The sequence below is a fragment of the Saccopteryx bilineata genome, chromosome 1 (genome assembly GCF_036850765.1).
Source record: "Saccopteryx bilineata isolate mSacBil1 chromosome 1, mSacBil1_pri_phased_curated, whole genome shotgun sequence".
In the NCBI taxonomy this organism is placed as follows: domain Eukaryota; kingdom Metazoa; phylum Chordata; class Mammalia; order Chiroptera; family Emballonuridae; genus Saccopteryx; species Saccopteryx bilineata.
The window spans coordinates 144,350,658-144,367,199 of NC_089490.1; the positions used below are offsets into that span (position 1 = coordinate 144,350,658).

The 16,542-nt window shown below is 57.2% G+C and overlaps 2 protein-coding genes across 7 annotated transcripts in view; one reads left to right on the forward strand and one right to left on the reverse strand.

The window, feature by feature from the left end:
* The window catches only part of NFIX (nuclear factor I X), a 98,015-nt gene extending 88,592 nt beyond the window's left edge, over positions 1 to 9,423 (forward strand). For 3 of the 5 annotated variants that reach the window (XM_066271986.1, XM_066271989.1, XM_066271995.1), the window contains exons 9-11: positions 1,688 to 1,835; positions 3,889 to 3,980; positions 8,272 to 9,423. In XM_066271986.1, the coding sequence (XP_066128083.1) occupies positions 1,688 to 1,835; positions 3,889 to 3,980; positions 8,272 to 8,286 (255 nt within the window). In that variant the 3' untranslated portion in view covers positions 8,287 to 9,423. The remainder of the gene's footprint in view (positions 1 to 1,687; positions 1,836 to 3,888; positions 3,981 to 8,271) is intronic. The other 2 variants (XM_066271993.1, XM_066271994.1) reach the window with 1 other exon arrangement.
* A 1,340-nt stretch (positions 9,424 to 10,763) lies between these two features.
* Positions 10,764 to 16,248, reverse strand: LYL1 (LYL1 basic helix-loop-helix family member). Of its 2 annotated transcripts, XM_066271996.1 has the most exons (5): positions 15,928 to 16,248; positions 15,649 to 15,853; positions 14,390 to 14,742; positions 14,215 to 14,306; positions 10,764 to 13,350 (listed from the first exon to the last, which is right to left on the reverse strand). In XM_066271996.1, exons 3-5 carry the CDS (start codon positions 14,719 to 14,721, stop codon positions 12,935 to 12,937), a joined length of 840 nt encoding a protein of 279 aa, XP_066128093.1. In that variant the 5' UTR covers positions 14,722 to 14,742; positions 15,649 to 15,853; positions 15,928 to 16,248; the 3' UTR covers positions 10,764 to 12,934. The 2 variants fall into 2 exon arrangements, with proteins under 2 accessions (XP_066128093.1, XP_066128094.1); XM_066271997.1 differs by having other exon boundaries at positions 15,627 to 16,248.
* Positions 16,249 to 16,542: the final 294 nt, after the last annotated feature.

The window sequence follows — 16,542 nt, forward strand, 5'->3', positions numbered from 1 at the left end:
CTTAAGTGCCCAGTGGGGAGGTTGTATTTTCTTTCAGATGCAGTCAGAGCTAGGGAGGGTTTCAGGGGACAGAAAAGGTCTGAGTGCCTTTGGCTTTGGGGAAGAGGATTGTTGAGCTTGCTAGAGAAATCCACAGGACCCTGGAGTCAAACAGACATAGCTGTGAACTTCAGGCCTCACCATTTACAGTCCAGCAACTTTGGATAAACCACTTAGCTACACAGAGCCTGTTTGCCCGATTGTGAAAAGGGGAGAGTAGAGCTTCCCCTGCAGGAGGGTTTCCAACCTACAACACTGATAACGTTTGAACCCACGAGCCTTTGTCCTAAAGGCCATCCTGGGCATTGCATAGTGTTGAGCAGCACCCCCTGCCTCTACCCACTAGCTTCCAGTTGCATCCCCCAGAAGTTACGCTAACTAAAATGTCTCCAGATATGGCCAGTACCCCCTGTGGAGCATCATTGCCCCCAAACAAGAACTGCTGTCTTACAGATTCGTTGGCAGCTTGGGCACAAGATGAGTAAAGTGCCCAGTACAGAGCTGGGCACCAAGGGCACTGAGTTGATGAGCACACTTGACATAGGGGAGACCCCTTGCGAGTCTCGTCATCATCCAGGCAAAACCAGTGCTGTCTGGAGACATCAGGCTGCTAGGGTGGGCTACCAGCAGAAGGAGCTGCACAGCGACTTCCCAAGTTCTCGAACCTGGCTGGCTGGGAGGACAGAGCCTGGCCCCATGAGGGGCTGGTTTAGAACTAGGAGTTCTGGCCCAGCCCCCTGAGCCTGGGCTACTAGTGGTCCTCTGGGACACGGTCCCCAGAGCAGGGGGAGGTACGTGCCCAGAGCTCCAGGGAGCTCTCTCCAGGGAAGCTGTGCCTGCAGCAGGCCGGGACCTTTGCCTCCTCTGCGGCACATAGGTCCCCAGAAGCCCAAAGGCTGACACACGCAAGGCCATGCACGGGAGTTTGATGCACAAGAGGGAATAAAGGATGAGGAGTGGATCTGGAGACCTGGCACCTGGCTTCTGAGGGCATTGTACAAGGAAGTCTGCTCGGAGAACCTCATGGGGACTGGAGTGGCCGCAGTGGATTTTCCTCCTGGGCTCTTCTCTAGCCACAGACTGCACCCATCCTCGGGCTGCTAGAGCTGAGGGCCACCCCCCAGCACCCAGCCTTCCCCCCAGGCCATGGTGTGGGGCAGAGGGTTGCAGTCCTCAGCTGGGTCAGCCGGCCTCACCCTAGGAGCCCACAGAGGTGGGCATGTGTGTGTGTTTGGGGGGATACAGGGGAAAGGACAAGCTGGTGCATCTCTTGCGCTGTAGGAGAAGGTCTTCAGGAATAGGAGAGTTCTAGGTACAGCTGTTCTGTGGCTAGTGGCACATTTCGGTACCTAAAACATGTTCCCTAAGAAATAACAAACCACCCGTCGGACACTCCCCTTCCTCCTCCTACAACTTCAAAAGAGGACCACAAAAAAAAAAAAGAAAAAAAAAAAAAGAGAGAGAAACACCTGAGAGACCAAATCGAGGCCTCCCACCCTCACTCACCCTGTGCCCTGGAGGAGAGGACCCTGTTCTGCACCTGCACAGGAGCGCCCGCTCACAGGAGCGAGCTGGCGTGGCCGCGCAGGGGAGCGTGTGTCTGTGTGTGATGTGCCTTCATGCGTCACTCTATTTATGTTGTTCGCAGCCCAACGGTAGCGGCCAGGGCAAAGTCCCGGGGTCATTTTTGCTACCGCCGCCGCCTCCAGTGGCCAGACCTGTGCCCCTTCCTATGCCTGATTCCAAATCCACCAGCACTGCCCCAGACGGCGCCGCCTTGACTCCTCCATCACCTTGTAAGTGGACGATGAAACCGAAACCACAACGCCCAGTGTCCCCGGTCCATCCAAACAGTCTCCACTGCAAAAAGAAAAGCCCCCCACGCCCTGCCCATCACCAAATCCTCCCCAATCCAGAGCACCACGGAGCCTCCCACCTGCCCGGACTAGAGCAAAGCTGAACCCCCCCAACCATGGCCACCCGGCCTCAGTCACACCAGCCGGCACACCACTAGCCCCCCTGCCCGCCCGCCCACTCAGCCTGGGCCCCTGGCCCAGGCCCCTGGGGGGCGGGAGGGGGAGCACAGTGGGGCTCAGGCTGGGGTGCTGGCCAGGGTGGGAAGGGACAGGGAGGCGCAGCCATGCCATCTTCATGCCTGATTGCTGTTTGGTTGTTTTTTTTTTTTTCGGTTTTCAGTTTTTTTTTTTGTTGTTGTTGTTTGTCGTTCCCCCCACACCAAGAAAATTAAATGTGACCACAAGGCGACGCCACCACCATCCCCTTTTTGCCTGCCCCCCACCCCTCCATTTAAGCCTCTAAAGGTGCAGCAGGCCAGCCCCTGCCCCCTCCCCTTCAGTCTCACATTTGGTTTCTCTGTTGTTCCTCTTTTTTTTTCTTCCCATCCCTCTCCCTCCCTCAATTCCTTCCCCAGGTTGGATGTTCTAAGGACAAGGGAGGGCTCTGAACCTTGGCTTACTTCATCTCTTTCTCTCTCTCTTTCTTTTTTTTTTCTTTAAACCAATGACAACTTTTGTCCAAGGGAAGAGAAAAATCTGAGTTGGGAGGCCCAAGGTAGACCCGACGTGAGGGACAGGAGAGGGGGAGGGTGGGCAGCGTGCGGTCTTCGGGCAGGGCATGGGGGCAGGGTTGGGCACTGCTCTGGGCGCTCTGGGGGCCGGCAGGCCTCAGGCCAGGACTTCCGGGGCAGCGGTGGGCGGGGCGGCCCATCTCACCACTTTTCTCGTCTTGCGCTCTCTGTCTCACCTTCTCTTATGGTTTGAGTTCTTTCCCCTTTTCCATCCTCTTCATGCCATCCTCCCATCTGCATTTACCATATGACATCAAGTCATGGTCATGGTCATTGAGGTGGGCGGGGTGGGGGAGGGGGACCAGGCTACAAGGCGGCACTTCTGGACAGAAGCTGGTGGGCATGGGGTTCCTGGGTATATCTGGTACAGAGCAAGGGGTGGGGGGTCCCAGGCAGCCTGTGCTCATCCACTCAGGGGTGTCCTCTCCTGGGGGTGCAGGGCCCATTTCCTGCACTCAGTTTGCCAGGATTCTCCTGAGAAGAGGCGAGGGCTGTTTGGCCTGTTTGGTCCCTCAGACCCCAGAACCGTTGCTCTAGGCACCCAAGCCCCTGGGGCTTTGCTTGTCTCAGGCCCTGGGGACCACAGGACCATATTACTTGGCTCATCCATCAGAAGAAGAGAATGCCTGCCGGGCCTGAGCTTTGTCGCCTCTGAGCCTTGGCCAGCAGCCAACTCCTACACCCCTCTGCGACCCCACCCCATCTGGCCAGCCCTCCCTCGGCCCCTTCGAGTTCCCCAAGCCGCTGCTCCATTCCTTGGGACTGTCCAGGGTGCAGCATTCAACTAGCCGCCCTGATAGGAGAGGTAGCCCGAGACAGCCCTCCCCAAGCAGTGTGGGGCTGATCTACCAGAGCTCCCACCCTCTGGGTCTCCTTTCTCTCCAGACCTGAGAGGAAAAGCAAGGGTACCCCCTTTGGATGCTTTGAGAAGAGGCCTATACCTGGCCCTGCCCAGTGCCTGGTTAGGGGCGAGTTCTGGGTCTGTGGGACCTCAGCTGAAGCCTCCAGGGCCCCTCCCTCACCTCTGGTGAGGAAAAAGGATGCCTGGCTGAGGCAGAGTGCTGGGGGTGGGGGACAGTGTGTGTTGCTGGTGAGAGAGAGGATGAAGGGGCCCCTCTGGCCTGTCCTTTCCACTGCCATCCTAAACCTGGGCAGCATAGTCTAACCCAGTGTCTCCCTCTCTCAGCAGCCCCGAAGGGCAGTGCCCAGGTGGGACCCCAAGGCCTCATGGGACTTTTTCCTCTCTCTCCTGCCCCCCATAGCATTCGCAACGACAGGCGCCTCCTCTGCCAACCGGTTTGTCAGCATCGGACCCCGGGACGGCAACTTTCTGAACATCCCACAGCAGTCTCAGGTAGGAGTGTGAAGATAAGCAGAGGGAGAACGGGAGAGGCCAGGGTCTTTGGGGTTAGTCCGGGAGACAGGGGCTGGGGGACCCAGGCTTTTACATGCCAGCGGAGCCTGCCTCCCCAGGCCCCTGGCTAATCAGTTAATTGGATAATTAGCTCCTACAATCTTGGCCCTGGGGAAGGTGGCCAAGGACTCAAGGCTTGAGGCGCACTGGGCCAGGCCTCGTAGAAGCAAAGATGGAAGCCTGAGGCCCAGTGAGGAGGAGGACAGCGTCTGCCTCGTCGCTCCCCTCCTGCTCTGCTGGAAACCCTGGTCCCCGGCCCTCCCCTCTTCCCTGGCTTTGGGTGGGTTGGGCAAAGGGTGGAGGAGGGACAGAGCCAGCCTGGTGGATCACTTGCCCAGGGACTGTGGTGCCAAGGGCAGGGCAGGTCCCGTTGCCGCCTGGAGGCCCCTCCTCCCACACCCTGTGAATCCTGTCAGAAGGGTGACCAAGCTTCTGAGCTTCCAGTCCTGCTCCCATCTGCCCCCAGTTCTTACAAGGAAACACCCAACCACCCCTCGCCCTCCTGCTGGTGCCCCTGGACAACTCTCTGCACATGGTCCTTCCTTTCCCATGCCTGTCTCCAGGAGGCTGGGGAGTCTCTGGAGCCCAGGGCCCTTGCGGCACAGGGAGCATCTTCAGGAGGAGGGCAGGGGCAGTTTTTATAGTGTGGGACTTCTTTTACAAAAACACTGCCCTGTGAGCCCAGGGCCTTGGAAGTTTCAGCCCTGGGGAAATCGGCCTCAGCCTGGAGCCCCAGGCCACCTCTTTTAGCTCCTGCTCCCTCTCTGCTCTGAGGCCTGAGTCCAGAGAAAGTTGGTGGATAGAAGTTTTGTGTGTGTGGTTTGAGGTTTTGTTTTTTCCCTTTTCCTTTCCCTCCCTCGGAAAAAAAGAAAGAAAAGAAAAAAAAAACCCCAAAACTTTGTCAAACTGCAAACTTCAGAGCTCCCTAGTGGCAAGGAGGGGAGGGGAGAGGAACTTCAGGCCCCTCCAGCTTCCCACCCCCTTTCCCCGGAGTCACGTCTGACCCGTCTGGTTTCCAAGAGCAACCAGACATGATGTAACACCCAGATGAACTTGAACTTGGGGGTGTTGAGAAGAAAAACAATGGCTCTGAGCAGAGGCTGGAGCCAGCCCCCTCCACTCTGTGCCAGGGAGCCCGGGAGAGCCCTCTTGGCAGAGGGTGGGAGGAGGTGCCAGAGGAAGGGACCTCTGGCGGGCCTCCCCTCCCAGCTCTGGGCTGGCACCGGGCTGCTGGGCTCCATCTTCTCCGGCCCTCCCTCCCTCCTGCCGCCAGCAGGCTGCCTGGAGCTCTGTCCCCTGCTTGCTTTCCTGCTCTTTTGCTCTGGGGGACCACAGCCACAAGCCCGCCCCCCCCCCCCCCCCCCCCCCCCCCGCTCACCTCGTTTCCACCTCCATGTGCTTTCCCTTCTGCACTTTCTCTGCTCACTTTGCTTGGATGTTGGGGCCAAGTCAGAATCTGAGGCAAGTTCGGGAAACAGTTGTCCTCCCGGTTGTTCCTGAAAGAGGCCTGGGCTTTGGCTGGGAGCAGGCAGGTGTGTATGGTGGTGAGGGGATCAGAGATGGACAAGCCTAACCAGGAGCCCTTGGGCCTGGGGGCAAGCAGGCAGCTGCAGCAGGTGGGCGCCAGGGGTACAGTGGGGGTCGGTTTCCACAGTAACCAGTGACTTTAGCTGATCTCTGGAGCACCAGATGGAGAGAGAACAATAGAATGAGGGAAGAAAAGAGAATTTTAGCAATTTTGTCATTCCCTGGGCAGCGCTTTTTACTTAGTTTTAATCAATTTTGGACCTGGCTCAGGAAATAAGAGAGGGGTGAACAGAAAAGCCACTCCATGCTTGGCAGCAGATCCCTGTTCCTGGAACCCTTGGGGACGTGTGGGGGACCCTGTTGGAGTTGCTTTTGTCCCTAACTCCAGGCCTAGAACTGGAGACTTCCTCCTCTGAGGGAGTCCCCCAAGTCTGAGCACTGGTGGCTGTCCCACTGTTGTGCAGCTCAGGAAACCATAGAGGGGCCAGCCTAGGGCCGTGGCTTGGTCTGCCAAGGGCAGGAGGACCGAGCAGGCCTCTTTTCCCTCACAAGGAGAGGGAGGGGCAGGCTCACAGCCAGGACAGCAGTGTAGGTTCCAGTGTAGCCAGCCTCCCCTCGGGAAGGGGGTCCCAGCGAGCACCCAGGCCAGTGGAAGGGGAGCTCACCCAAGCAGTTCCCTGCGTCTGCGGTCCAGGAGCTGGCTGCTGCTCCCCCAACACCAGAGGTGCCTCGGCTCCAGGTTTCCCCCACACCTTGCCAGACCCCCACCCCCATAAGCCTCCCTTTGGCCTTTAGTTGGTTGACCATGTCAGACTCTGGACAGGGCTCACTCAGTGCATGTTGCCCAGCACGTGGCAGGCGGTTTAGCATCTGTCCACCCAGTAAATGCCAGTATCACCCCAGTCACTATAACAACCCAATCTTCACATTTCCAAATGCCCTCCAGTTCCACCATCCAATGGGATAGCCACTGGCCACGTGTGGCTGTTTAAATTTAAATCAAGTAACTAACTAGAGAAAATTTTAGTCCTTCCCTTACAATAGCCACATTTCAAGTGCTTAGAAGTCCTGTGCGGCTAGTGGCTACTGTGCTGGATAGTGCAAACAGAGAACATTTCCATTGTCGCAGAAAGTGCTAGATAATCTCTGAGGCCTTTTCTAACTGTAAAACTCACCTTCTCCATCTCAGTGGACTATTGCCTGCAGTCCCAAACCAGAGCCTGAGGGGCAGGTCTGGCCTACAGGCATAATCTGTGTGATCAAAACAAGTGTTTTAAATATTGGAAATTTTTTACATGAAATACTGTCTGGATTTTTGGTGTCTTTTGAAAAGTTGGCCGATGTAGCCACCCCAGGCCTTCGCTGAGACGTGGCAGCCTTGGCCCCAGGCAGGATGAGCATGCTACATGCAGTAGTTAGGAGCATCAACTCTGAACTGCCCCTGCATTTGAGTCCCGGCACAGCCAGGGGCTGTGTTGCTTTGGGACAGGTCAGCCACCCTCTCTTCGCCTAGCTTCTGTGTGGGGTTGGAGCAAGACTGGGACAGGTCCTGAGATGCATTTTCAGGGACCCTCATTTTGTCCCGAGAGTACCCCAGACATACCTAGGCGCTGTAGGCCATAGAGAATGTCTCCTGCCTTACCCCTTGGCCAGGAGGTGGGGCCAGAGCCTTTAGTGAAGGATATTGCCAGATAGCCAATGATAGGGTGCGGGGAAGGGGTGTCCCAAACGGTATGTTTTGTGCTGAGTGGCCATCAAGGCCCATTTCTGGGAATGTTGCGCCCTCTGGTGGCATTTTGAAGGAAGCGCTGTCTGCCTTTGGGAGTCTGATATCTTTGCCCGAACGCTATTGCCTTAAGGCAGCGATTTTCAACCTTTTTCATCTCATTGCACACATAAATTAATTTCTAAAATTCTGTGGCACACCAAAAAATGTTTTTTGCTGGCATAACACAAAAATAGGTATAACTTTGATTCATTCACACCAGACAGCTATTGTGTTGGCTGTTATTTTTTTATTTGACAATATAAGGGAAAAGAGGTCAGTACCCCTGACTAAATAGTCAGATGTTGCATGTTTTAAAAATTCTTGGTTGAAAATGGCTGCCAAAGGGATGGAGGATTGAGGGGGGATGTGTGTCGCCTGGCCTCCTCCCCTGGACTAGCACTGTTAGGGACTGAAGCCATGTGGTGTCCCCCTATCCCCAGCCTTTCAGCCTGTGGGACCTTGGCTGGGGTGTACAGATGGGAATTTTTGCTTTTAGTTCAAAGAGACAGAAAAAAAAAACTCAGCAAGAAGCTGGGCCACCCCCACCCCACTCCCCAAACCCCTCTGGGGACAAAAGCTCCAGCCTGGCATCCTCCCCACCCTCCAGGACCCTCACAAAAACCTAAACAATTAGAAACATGGCCAGATCCCAGGTCTGTGCTTGTGCCAGCGCCAGCCATGGGGGTCCTACCCGCTGGGCACGGTGCCCACGGGAAGGCCAGCTGGACTCTAGCACTGGGGGGCAGGATTCCCATAGGAGGGACTGGCAGAATGGGGGTGTACCTCTGCGTGGAGCGTTGCTGTCCTTGGCTCCACTGACCCTGGACCCTCCAGGGGCCTCGGACACCACCTGCAGCCACAGGGCCAGGAAGGAGGGAATGAGAAGCGGCCTGCCCCTGTTGTTCTCAATATCACCTCTTTTTTGTCCTGCTTCAGTCCTGGTTCCTCTGATAAGATCAACAAAAGAAATGACAAAATGAAAAGAAGAGGTTCCTCAAACGGGGGAGAAGAAATTTTGAGACGTGGAAAAAAATCCCCCAGCCCAGCCCAGCCCCACCGAAAAGCAAAAATTAGATGTCGTCAGCCACTCAGCCCCTCTCTCCTGCAGCCCAGGGACCCTGCAGGCCCCCGAAGCAGTCCAGTTCTCTGAGACCCCTCGGAAGAGGTCTCGCAGAGCTGTGCACCAGCAGCCAAGCAGAAACATGCAAAATGGACTCTGCCAAGCAGAGGAAAGAAAGAAAGAAAGAAAAAAAGAAAGAAAGAAAGAAAGAAGCAGAACTTCCTTCCTCCCCCATCCTGTCCTGGCCTTCTGGGGAAGGAACGAAATCCCCAAACAAAGCAACCAGCATTGTTCAAAGGGGCCTGTCTGCCACCCTTCCTGGGGAGCCCGACCCTCAGCAGGGCCAGAGCTTCACTAGGGAACTCAGAAGACTAGCTTGTAGGGGTGCAGATTCAGAGGGCACTCCCTCCAGACCTCACCCCGCCTTCCCTTACCACCTTGGCCTCTGGCTTCTTCCCTCAGCTGCTCTGGACTGGGTGAGGCAGTCGGCCTGAGTCCTCCTGCTCCACCCTTGAGCCAGAAGCTCCCCTCCCCCCACCCCATGGTATGGTAAGGGGGCATCCCCTGGAGCTAGTTTTGTGCTCCTGGAATGGAGGGTGTTCTGCCACCCCACCCTGAGCCGCAGGGGTAGTTCCTGGGACCCCTCTGTATATAGTTCATAGGAAAAAGAATGCTCTCGAAGGTCTGGCCCCAGCATGGGACAGGTGCCTACCCTTCCCTCTCTCCGCAGGCAGGCCAGGAACATCACCCTCCTGCCATGGCCCAAGTGAAGTGAGATGGGCCCCAGATCACCGCTAGACCCCAGCCCACATGCAGGAGCCCTTGTGCCACCCCACTGGTCCTTGCCCCTGCCCCTCATGCAGACAGCCCTGCTGTGGCCGGACCAGAGAGTGGAGCAGGAAGGGGACCTGGAGCCAAGCAAGGAAGAAGGGTGGCCACCGCTGTCCTCAGCTAAGCCGCCACTTGCTCTAGGTAGGCTTACTGCTAGCCCACTTTCAGTTCCTTTGGAGGGTGTTGGGTGTCATCCTTTTCAAAAGTGTTTTGGAGCTCTGTCCCCCTCCTCACTTTCCCCACCATACCACCCCAGTGGCCACTTCACTCTGGACTTTAGCTGTTAATGTCTTTACTCTTTATTTTGGGGTGGGGCATTCAGTGTTCCGGTCTTCTGCTGTTGCAATTGGGAACTCCCCCTCCATTTGAGCAACTTGGGAACAATCCGGTAACACCACAGGAAGTAGCTCCCCCACCACTGAAGCCCCTCCTCCCCCAAGGGAAGATTGGGGGGGCTGTCCAGAGGGTCTTCAGAAGCACCCCTGGAAGGGAGGGGAGCAGAAGCACGCCCATTCCCGATCCAGGGTGTGACTTGGCCCCTCTGGCTTGTCTTTCTGTGCCTTACTCCCTTCTCCCTGCATCTCCCTTCCTTGGACCCCTTCTAAATCCTCGTGCCTCTCTCTCTTTCTTAACCGTATGGAAACACAAAGCACAGGTCAGGATCCTCCGAAAGTCAGTCAACCCAACACTGCACCATAGGGGTGGGTTATGGGTTTTATTTATTGTGAATCTAGTGTTTGAGGCAGCGGCGGAGCAGGCCAAGGGAAGGAAGGGAGAGAGGGAGCTGGCTGGGGAAGAGAACAGGGCCCTCACCTGGGGCGGGGGGGGCCAGCGGGTGGCGCCTCTTCCTCAGCTGTAAGCCACAGGTAGCTAGCCCTGAGGGTAGCTTTTGTCGGAAGTTGAGCGAAGGCCCTCCCAATCTGCTAGCAGCCCAGGGGAGGACGGAGACTGAGAAGCAGGGGACTGGGGATCCCGCGGGAACCTTGGGGGGGTGGGCGTGGGGAGTAGGGTGGGGGTGGGGGGCCGGGCGTGACGCGCGGTCAAAGTGCAATGATTTTTCAGTTTGGTTGGCTAAACAGGGTCAGAGCTGAGAGGGGAGCAGAAGGGACCCCCTGCCCGGCCGCACTCGCCCCTTCCCTCGAAGACTATCGCGGGGGGGGGGGGGCCGCGGGCGTGGCGGGAGCCGGGGTTTGCGGGGCGCCTGCCCCGGTGAGGTCGGAAGCTGCAGGCCAGCTGGGCCGGGACGGAGCACGCCCGGCGGGGCTGTCGGGGCAGGCAGGGTGGGGGTGGGGGGTGGGGCCATTCCGTTCCCAAGTGTCGCTATGAGGGACAGGCGAGAGGCGACGAGGGCCACAGGAGATGTGGGGACATGTTAGAAGAGAAAAAAACAAAAAAAATATATATGGGGGAAATGAACTTTTTTTTTTTTCATTGAACCAAGTGCAATGCATCAGAGAGTTTTCCTATCTTTGTATGTTAAGAGATTGTTAAGAAAAATTCTATTTTTGTTGTAATGTCCTCGCGGCTCTGGGGACGCTAAAAGAACCGGGCCTGCCCCGCCCTTCGCGGGGATAACGAAAGCTGAGTGTTTTTTCCTTTTTTTTTTCTTTTTTGGTTCGTTTTCAGTTTTGTTTTTTTTTTTAAGTCGTTTTCCTGCGTTGACAAGGATGATCTGGGGTTTTTATTTGTTTCGTCGTTCGTTCTCAGTTTCGGTGGGAGGGCTGAAGGAAACGTTCACATTTTAGAGTTAAAATAAAAACACCTGAACATTGAAAAAAATCAACATAAGATCTAAAAGGAAAAGGACGAGAGAAAATTATTTTTAAGATAATTAAACATAAAACCCTGGTGCTTCTTACATTATAAAGTACGTTTTTAAAAACCCACAAACTATTATACATAAGTTTATGATCAGTTAAATATCCTGCACTTGTTAGGAACACGCATATCCCTTCTTTGTTGAGTTTAACGGAACGGGACAGCGGCATGCGCCCAGCGGCGGGGCAGCTCTGGCCGCGGGTCTCCCTGGGCGTCCACTCCCTGGGGCCCGGCGCCCCCTCCTCGCCCCATCCCCGTCCCGGCACAGGGGCGCGGCGGGGGTCCCCAGCCCTTCCCCCGCAGAGGTCAATGCCAACGAACAAATGTCCCCTCCCTCCCTCTCCGCCTTGAGCGCCCTTCTTTGAGCCAGACGCCAACTTGACCCTCACCAGCATTATCAGGAGCGCGCTCACCAAGTTGGTAGTTTCCTCCCCGCCCTTCCCTGGCGCCCCCGACTCAACATCACTCTTCCTCCCTATCCCCACCCCCGACACCCTCCGGGGAGCACGGGAAAGGCTCGACGCTCCAGGACAGAACCAGCCAAGCGGACAGGTCGATTCGCCCAGGCCTGCGCACGCACGCACACAGCTCACCCCCCACCCCTCAACCAGCCCTGTCTACTGCCTTACACACCCGCCCTCGCGCTGGCCGGCCGACCTAGTGCCTTGTTCTCACCCCCGTGCTGGCGGAGCGGACGCCGCGCTCTGGGTCCCAGAGGGGCAGGGTGGCTCAGACGACCCACTACTTCCCCACCCCGACCGTGCAGAACGGACCCCCCACACACACACACACACACACGAGAGAAAATAAAGGAGCAATAAAGTCACGAGAACTTTTGTCCCCCAATCGAGAGCCCGAGGGGCACCTCAGCCCCGCCTCTGCTCCCTCCACCCACCTACCCTCGGGGCGCCCCCCTACCCCCGCAAGTAAGCCTGGGCCAGCCCCGCTTCAGCCCCTCCCGGGAGATCCGTGCGCCCGACCAGCACCAGCATCGCGGACCGCAAAGGCCGCCCGTCCCGTCAAACAAGTTTCTTCTTAGGCTAAGAAACGCAGTATATACGAGTATCTCTATATATAGTACTAATGGATTTGGTGTGCTTCCCCTTAGCGTCCCCTGTCCCCCCTCTCTTCCTTCTTCAGCCTGGTTTCCCCTCTATCTGCCCTCCACCCCCGTCTCTGCACTGAGATACATAAGAAACAAGGGTAGTTTACTGTCTGTTTTGTTTTCTGGGTTTTCAGTGTCCTAGCGGAATGCAAGTAGGCAGCCAGCCCGTCTGCCCCTCTCTGCCCCCCCCCCCCCCCCCCCCGTCACTGCGCTTCTGTTATACCATCTTTGCCTGATTCTCTCCGGCTTCTCCATTGAATGGCTAATGTGTATGTGAAATAAAGAAATAAAGAAAAACAAAAGCAAGAGCGCCTGAGCCTTCGCTAACGCGATCGGGGAAGGGGGTACCCGCGTGGGCTCCGCGCACCAGGCGCGCTGCCGACGCCGTCGAGGCACTTGTATCCTCGAGTTTCCGGAAGGGGGAGCCAGCGAGAAGAGGAGGGCTCCCCGACTCCTCCCCACCTCATTGTGCCCCTAGCCCGCAAAAAAGAGGCACCACTTGGGTCCGATGACCGCTCTGCCTTGTTGGTTTCTGGACATCACCTCCAGGAGAAGAATGGGGGCAAGACCACTTCCAGCGGGCGGCGGGTGATAAACAGGGTCTGCAAGGCCCCTAGGGGTGATGGTCGCCCTTGCAGATCCCGGACCTTTCCCCTGAAGGGTACATCCTCACTGGTCCCTCTGCGGGACACTTCGCTCCAGAATAAGCTCAGTGCGTTGTCTGTCCCTTCTTCGACGGCCCAGGGCTGAGTTCCCAGTGCCCTTTGGCTCAGAGGCGACCGAGGTCACCGCACTTCTGGGCTCACAGCTGCTTGTTCTGTCTTGATGGGACGGGCCGTCCCAATGGGGCTGTCGTTGGGGCAAGCCAGGGTTTCGGGCTGCAGGTGCGCCACCGCCTCGACTTGGCGACAAGGCCCACGGCGGGCGCCGTCTTCTGGGCCTCGGTGCGCCAGCCGTTTATGGGGCCCGGGCAGGGCGGGGCCTGCTGCCAGAGCAGCTGCCTGGTCTCGCAGCAGCCGCACCAGGAAGCCAATGTACTTCATGGCGAGGCGGAGCACCTCATTCTTGCTCAGTTTCCGGTCCGGCGGGTGCGTGGGCAGCAGCTTCCTGAGCTCTGCGAAGGCCCCGTTCACGTTCTGCTGCCGCCAGCGCTCGCGGCTGTTGGTGAACACGCGCCGGGCCACCTTCTGAGGCTGTTGCCCTGCAGACAGGAGGGGAGGGGTTGGCACCAAGGGGCTCCTCCTCCTGCCCTCACTTCAGGCACCCAGCACTCTGATGGAGACTTACACACAGGCGGTGAACCGGGGTTTTCTCCACCCAAGGGCTCCAGGTATAGGATCCACGTGTGGCTCCCCTGCTAGTTAGCAACCCTGCCCACACCTCACCCTCAGCCATATAGAGAAGGACAGGCCGGGCTGCAGATAACGGGGCCTCTGTGCCTCTGACTATCTACACCTTTATCTCAATGGCTGAGATTCCCTTGAGAAATGTTTCCTTGTGGCTGCCAGTTTGGGGAGCTGCCCCTGTATTTCTGCATGTGCCTCTGTGTGTGGCTGGGGTGTTCCTGGGTCTGAGAGGTATTCTTATTGTGATGGTGGTCCTGTCTGTGTCTGAGGGAGATGTGCGCCTTGTGGTCTAAATGGCTGTGGTTGTGTCATTGTTGCCAGGTGGCTGTCATGCACAGCTGTGGCTGTGGCCATGGTCCCAAGTGGCTGTGGTTGTGTGGCTGTCCCTTGTGTAGTTGTGGTCCCATGGATGTCTCTTGCATGGTAGTTGTCAAGTGGATGCTTCCTGAGTAGCTGCATTTGAGTGGAGCTGCCATTTTGTTGCCCCTGTGCCATGCAGTGTTTGCCAGGACTGTTTGTGACTGTTTGCCAGGACTGTTTGTTGGGTGACTGGTTGTGTGGGGACTGGCTGTGAGGCTATAGTTTTGCACATGGGTGTAACATGAGTACTGAACCCGGATGGGTTACGCTGTTGTCTATCTGTGTCACTGGCAGCACCTCTCCTTGCAGAAAGGTATGGGACAGATTTGAACCCCATGCAGACACAAACCCATACTCACCCTCAGCCAGCTCCAGCTCACAGTGGCTTGGTCTCCGCTTCAGCCGGCTGCTAGGGAAGATGCTAAAAGGTCCTGCCGGCCCAATGTAGAGGCTGTAAGGGTTCATGGGTCACTAATGCCTTGTGGGGCAAGGTTCCTGGCCCTGGATTGCCCCCAGGCCCAGCCCCCCACTGACCTGTTGAGGAAGGGGTGAGGATGATAATGCAGGGCCAGAGGGGTTGGGGCACTTCCCAGGGCAGAGAGCTGTAGTAGTGGGGGCTGCAGGGCACTCAGCTCCGTGGTGGCCATGGCTGCCCCTGGGGGCCTAGTGTGGCCCAGGCTGATCACCGGGACACCAGGGGGCAGCCTGGGGGATGAGGCACCTCCATTGCCCACCTCTTCTGCCTTTGGGGGTGCAGGTGAGGCAGACTTGGGGAGCAGGACAGGCACTGGGCTGGGGGCACACACCATCTCAGCCTTCTCGGTCATGGTGGGGCCCATTTCTGCCTGGGTCTGGGGTGGGCACATGGACCCCAAGGGGGTGCTCACCTGTGGAAGGGAAGGAAGCGGGTGGGGAGGAGGAATCAGATGCCACACATACCCTTCGCCCAACAGAGCCCTCAAAGGGAAGGGATAGTGGGGGGGGGGGGCAGTTCAGTGGGCAAAGGCAGGTGGTGGGTAGGCCCAGAAACTGCCAGAACATGGGACGAGGGTGTGACACAAGGGCAGAAGGTGCCCACTGAGATGCTGTGTAATGATGAGCTCAGTCTCTGAGCTGTTTGTGACCCACCAGGCCTTATTTGCCCATCCCCTAAGCAAATTCCCTTCTTCCAGAATCTTCTCTCACCTGGAGTCTGGAGGGAGGGGCAAGCCAGGGAACCCATGGTGAAACCTGGGACCCTTAGATCTGATTCTGACACCCTTTGTTGATACTCTGTCCTTGAAATTCCTACATGATTGACTGATCCTTCACTGACCTCCCCGCTCCTGTCTAGGTCTAACCTGTGGTCCTCATCTAGGACCCTGAGGCTCTTCCCATTGTGTCCCTGTCAGGCCCTGAAAGTCCTGCACAATCGCTCCCCACTGAAAATGTCCCACTCACTAATCCTGTGACCCCACTGTTGACGCTATGACCTAAAATGCTAGCACTGCCCAGTACATACAGTCATGCCTCAACCCTTCTTCTGGCCCTGGTGATTCCCCCTCACCCATCAGCATCTACCCCTTTGCATCCTACTTAGATATCCTGGTTCACTCTTGGCCCCCAGGGCCTGGAGTATTCCAGAAACACTTGAGACACCTGGTCCCTCTACCCTGTCCCTAGCTGGATACTGGGGAAGCTGCCCTGCCCTCTAGCTTAGTTGGTTCCTACAAATGAATAAAGGAAGGATGGAATAAATGAATGAATGCAGGTGGGTTGGGGATTCCCTCACCTTCAGGCTGCTCCCCTCTTACCCCAGCACTGGTCCGGCTGCCTAAGTGCCCTGGCTCTGTCAGTCAGGGCCTGGACATGGCTCCAGCTTCAGGATAGGCTCCACAGCCCTGCTAATTCCAGCCTCTTCACTCTGTGCCCCAGGCAGTTGGCCACTTTGTCTGGGCTTCACCTTTTCCTGAGCTCACAAGGGCTTTGGGGCCTCCGTGATGGCAGCAGCGTGGGTCCCTCGAGGAAAAGTGAGCAGCTCCGGGGGCTGGCCCACCCTCTCCCCACCCCCAGTGGCCGGTTTCCTCTCTTACCCTGGCTCAGTGGCTGGAGGATGCTGGGCCAGCACAGATAAGGCCCTGGCCGCCTGGCCCAGACTGATAAGGAGCCCCGCTGACCCCGGAGGAAACCAGCGGGGGCGGGGATCTCCCAGATCAGCCTCTTGCTCCGCCCCAGGCTGGCAGGCCAGCACCCCTCAGGGCTTCACGTTCAGTCTTCCCAGTTACTGGAGGGACCCAGCCCTCCGAGGGCCCAGCCCTAGTGTGCAGCTGAGAGTGAGGTGCCCAGATGCACAGAGGGGAAACTGAGGCAGGAAAGCAATAGCTGCCTGCCTCATTTGGGTTTGGCCTGTGGCTTTGAACACCCCCAGCTGAGTCTGTACTGATGGGGGTGGAGAACCCTTTCCGGCCCTGCTGGGGCTCGTGACTAGGGGCCCCCTCCTCCTCCTCTTCTCACTCTGCCTGGTTCCTCTTTTTGCAGAGCCCTTCCCAGCCTTTCTGCCACCCTTACTCCCAAGTGGGGCACGGGCAGAAAGGCAGTTCTGACAGTCTAATCTTGGGTGTCCAGACTGGATAGTTGTCCTGATCCCCAATGTGCTCTCCAGACCAACTTTCCAGGCCCATGCAGATGACAGCAAGGACTATAGCCAG

Coding starts and splice junctions, on each gene's coding strand:
- LYL1 (XM_066271996.1), bottom strand. CDS start 14,721: ATGTGCCCACCCCAGACCCAGGCAGAAATGGGCCCCACCATGACCGAG. Junction 14,307..14,389: donor CCTCACCCCTTCCTCAACAG/GTCAGTGGGGGG, acceptor GAACCCTTACAG/CCTCTACATTGGGCCGGCAG. Junction 13,351..14,214: donor TGAGCTGGAGCTGGCTGAGG/GTGAGTATGGGT, acceptor TCCTGTCTGCAG/GGCAACAGCCTCAGAAGGTG.